Raw genomic sequence first — 4,344 nt, forward strand, 5'->3', positions numbered from 1 at the left:
AATAGCAGCAAGTGCAGGATAAATAATGGTTCCATAATGTTAGAGATTGAACTAACAGATTCTGCAGAGTGGGAGAATAGAGATAGAATGAAGCAGAATGATGAAAAGGGGTCCCTATGTCCTCCAGCACTCTAAGCCTATAGCAGCATAACTATAGAGATAGCTCAGGATAACCTGAGCCACTCTAACTATAAGCTTTATCAGAAAGGAAACGCATGCAGTCTCTTATTCTAAGTGTATTTTATTTAATTATCCTATTTTAAGGGTAAACCTACTCAGTCCATTGGCAGATCATCTTATTTACTTACTCAAATGAAGGGCAAAATACACTTATTTTAAGACCAGTTTTTGTAGTGTGCTAATCTAGATGTGCTGTTGTTGTTTAGTATCACTGATGTTACACGTCTTTCTCTTGGCAGTGAGAAGTGTCGGCCTGTGGCGGAGCTTCCTAATGGTCCTCTAAAAGAAATGTCCAGCATAGAGGAGGCAAAGTATGTCTGACCTCATTATCGCTCCCATTTCTTTAATTTTGGAAGTTTTTTTTCCTCGTTTTTTTGTTTGTGTTGTTTCTTTGAAGAGCTCTACTCAAACTATGGTCTGTTGGAAAAATAGAATAAAATCCTGGATGCCATACCTGTGTGTTTTTGACATGTGAGGGACTAAACGCCTCAGTAAAGACTTTCAAAGAACGCTTCCAGTTAAAGAAATAATAGCAAAATGCTAAATTTCATCGCACTTCAAAAGGATAAATTACCTGTTTTAGATCCAAAAACCTCCAGCGATCCCACCAATTTTTAAAAAGTCCTTAATTGAATTCTGCAATAAGGCCTCAATTGGTGTAAAAAGTCTTCATTCTTTCATAAGTTTTAAGACTGTTTTCACACCATAAGTAGTATTATTTTTTTGTAATCCATATCAAACATTAAATCGTCCAGCAGCTTAAGTTCAGTTTTTCCAATTCTAGAAAATAAACTATACTAGACCTGTTTCTGGATTCTGCGCCATTTCCCTTTTTCCTCTGATCACGGAGCAGCCGTCTTGGATTCGCAATGAATCCTGGGATATCATAGGCTAGATAGGATGCAGTGGACCCCTCCTTGAAATCGGGCAAAAATGACACATTTGTCAGCCTCATAACGAGGAGTCTTGGAATCCGACCAGACCTCGGCGTAATCTGCCTTCTGAGGACGCAGCCCATGAATTCTAACAGAGCCACTGGCTGGCCATGAGGAGCGTCTCACTGCAGTCCTGTTAGCCTGGAAAAAATCCCTAATTTTTTTAATGATAAAATCGAGATTTATTTTAAATTTTACCTGCAATTAAATCCCTTAATTTCTTACAATAAAAGTGAGATTTGATATGTTTGAACATTTAATTAAGTCTGTTTTGGTTCCAGCCTGAGCTCTAACTAATGTAGATCTGCTCCTTTTCTAGGCTGGACAGGAATTCTGTTTCCTCGGAGAACGCCATAAACGGCCCAGCGTGAGGACCCGGTGTACTGAAGGCCAGCTCGTTCCCCCCAGCAGAGGGCAGCACTCAAAGCTGAACCAATCACAAGTCCCAACAGGACCAGCAATACTCCCATTGGCTCATTATTGATGGAAAGGCCAGCAGGTGTACAGAATGATCCCAAAAGCAAAACGAGAGATGGACTCAGGCGCATAGAGAATAATTTTTTTCTGCATTTGTTTATATACCGTTGTTCCTATGAGGTGATGTGCGACTGATATCTTGACACTCGAAATGAAATAGTAATGTTGCTATAGTTAAAGACATGATTGTATGAATAAAATATTTTATGAAAACAAAAGGTTTACAGAGACATGCTGAATAAGACCGAGCCGCAGGATGGGATGTTTCTGCAGGCGTTCTGCCAGTGTGAGCATTTTTTTTTTCTTCTATTATAAAATAAGAATGCCTTTTTTTTCTGTGGCTAAAGATTCCTCTTTCCAGTGAGCTGCATTCAAGGTGAGAGGTTTTTAAAATGTTCTCACAGCACGATTAGCTGTTAGTTTGGATGATTAGAACCAAAACATCTGGTAACTGGGAGCTTCGCAGTTTAGTACCTGGAGTTTAACCTGATCTGCCAACTTGTTTCAGCCAGCTGACCAGCAGTGCTGCTTCAATCTACGCTTCCTTCATTTTCAGCAGCAGCATTTGATTCTTAGCTGAAGAAAGACGAGGCTGGAATATGTTTAACGCTACTTTATAAAAGCAGAAGGTCTGGTGTTGGTTTAGCTCTGAGGCAGATCAAGCTTCTCATCTGAGTATCTGAATGAAACCAGGGAGCTGATTGGAGCTTTCAGAGGAAACAGAAGCAAATCAAACTATTAGCATCATGGAAGAAGTGGAGTATTAATGGAGAGCGGACTACTAGAGGAAGCTAAGGTCAGATGCTGCAGATCTGCCATCGTCTCCCTGAGTAATGGCATCAGAGCAAATGACTGAAAGAAGCCGATAAAGAAGGTGGAGTGGTTAAAGAAGTAGTTATTCATAAAAAGAGCTTTCAAAAGTATTAATGTTAATTACTCCAGTAGAAGTATAAATCTTACTGTTTTAAACGACAAAGTATAAAAGTACTGCAGGAAAAAATGTTAAGGACAGACACCTTACTGCTCTACCCTATTGAAGGAAAATTTTTCTACATTTAACTTTCAATCATCTTCATCAATTATTTTGGTTTGTGGTGAGCAACAAGTTGGGGCAGCACCGAGTCCAACTACAAAGAAATTGTCTGGATGAAACTGATTATTTTGATTGTTTTTTTTTTTTTTTTTTTAATACCAACAGGCTATAATGAAAATGAGCCTAACTGAAACTAACGGTTGTCTAAAGAATAATTACTTTAGTTCATAAAGTGAACATTATGGACTATAGTGAGCATCCTGGTACGATGCGGTGAGTAAAGAGGGCAGATTTAATCCTGTCTGTTTTCTCAGGGATCAAACATGAATAGTTTCTCTAATGCCAATCAGGATGCAGTTTTCAACAATAAAACCAAACATCTAGTTTGGTTGTTTTTCACTCGGATTTAATTTATCAACAGATCTCTGCGTGTAAGCTGCCTAAAAGCTTTAAGAAGGTTAAATATTAACACAGGAATTATGAGGTTTGAAAGGGAGGTTGCGCTTTTATTTTGAAATGAGAGGGTTTAGCAGGGGGTGTGCTTTTATTTTGAAACCTGGGGGCCAGGATTTGTATGGGGTGCCGTGTGTAAAGTTAAGCAGTCAAAAATTAGGAGCACTATTTGCTTATTTAGTGAGTTTTAAGAGGGAAAAAATTGGTTTATTTTTTTTATAAGTCATTTTTTTCACTAGGTCTTTCATTCTTTTAAAAAAATCTTACTCTGTTAAATATTTAGTTTGGAGCTAAATACTTAGTTTGCTAATCTAATATTTAGTTTGTTAAATAAATATTTAGCTCCAAACTAAATATTTACTTTGCTAAATAAATATTTTACTTGCAGCTAAATATTTATTTAACAAACAAAATATTCAGTTTGGAGCTAAATGTTTATCAGACTAAATATTTAGTTTGTTAAATAAATGTCTTACTTGAAGCTAAAAAAAAATAAGTTTGGAGCTAAATATTTAGCTCCAAACTAAACATTTATTGAACAAAGTAACGTTTTATCAATAAATGAATGAATTAGTGAAAAATGGAGTAACCATCAATATTTCGGACTGCTTAACTGTACTTCCTGCTGCGGCTGTTACGTCACCTCCTACGTTGAGTCGTAATGATAACGCGTCTTTCGTCACGTTCACTTATGCATTTATCCCGATGTGAAATATGCAGGATAGGTACAATGAGATAGGCTTCGCTCAGCAGATCCTCGGCTTGAATTTAGTCCCGAGGAAAAACAGCACCCTGCGAGGGAACGACACCTCCCTCAGCGACTTCTCAGGTAACCCCCGCTTAGCTGTTAGCTGGCTAACTAGCTAGCTGGCTAACTAGCTAGCTAGCCACCCAGGCGGTGTTTACAGACTGTAGCCCGATAAAGTTCCCCGTTTCACCGATGACATTTCCCCCATAGAGGTCTCTAAAATTATACCGACTTTAAAGTGGGAGGGGCTACATGTTAGCCTCAGGGCGACAGCGTCGTTAGCTAGGCTAACTTTCTGTTTCCTGTAACTTCTTTTTTCCTCTGAGTGTGAAAATCCAGAAGCTGTTAGCAGAGTGTGCATCAGTGAAAGGCTGGATGAACTTCAGTCATGGCTGCTTCATCACATCTGTTTAGCTAAAGTCATAATAATGTTCTGTTTTGGTTTTAAACTTGGTTGTTTTAGTGAAGGTCAGATAAAAGGTGTAAAAAATGAAATGTGTAGAAATGACTGCTTGTTA

At 38.2% G+C, this 4,344-nt stretch overlaps 2 protein-coding genes across 9 annotated transcripts in view; both read left to right on the top strand.

Moving 5' to 3' along the window:
• Positions 1-1,811, top strand: part of ppp6r3 (protein phosphatase 6 regulatory subunit 3) — a 32,396-nt gene extending 30,585 nt beyond the window's left edge. For 6 of the 8 annotated variants that reach the window (XM_015402932.1, XM_015402933.1, XM_015402934.1 and 3 more), the window contains 2 exons: positions 420-491; positions 1,435-1,810. In XM_015402932.1, coding sequence (XP_015258418.1) covers positions 420-491; positions 1,435-1,486 — 124 coding nt within the window. In that variant the 3' untranslated portion in view covers positions 1,487-1,810. Of the gene's footprint in view, positions 1-419; positions 492-1,434 lie in introns of all 8 variants that reach the window. The other 2 variants (XR_001482171.1, XR_001482172.1) reach the window with 1 other exon arrangement.
• Positions 1,812-3,716: 1,905 nt separating this feature from the next.
• Positions 3,717-4,344, top strand: part of LOC107103287 (transmembrane protein 170A-like) — a 5,133-nt gene continuing 4,505 nt past the window's right edge. Inside the window, exon 1 of the mRNA XM_015402930.1 lies at positions 3,717-3,907. Within this exon, the coding sequence (XP_015258416.1) occupies positions 3,793-3,907 (115 nt within the window). The 5' untranslated portion in view covers positions 3,717-3,792. The remainder of the gene's footprint in view (positions 3,908-4,344) is intronic.

This window comes from Cyprinodon variegatus, unplaced genomic scaffold (assembly GCF_000732505.1).
Source record: "Cyprinodon variegatus isolate N-32 unplaced genomic scaffold, C_variegatus-1.0 Scaffold1413, whole genome shotgun sequence".
In the NCBI taxonomy this organism is placed as follows: Eukaryota; Metazoa; Chordata; class Actinopteri; order Cyprinodontiformes; family Cyprinodontidae; genus Cyprinodon; species Cyprinodon variegatus.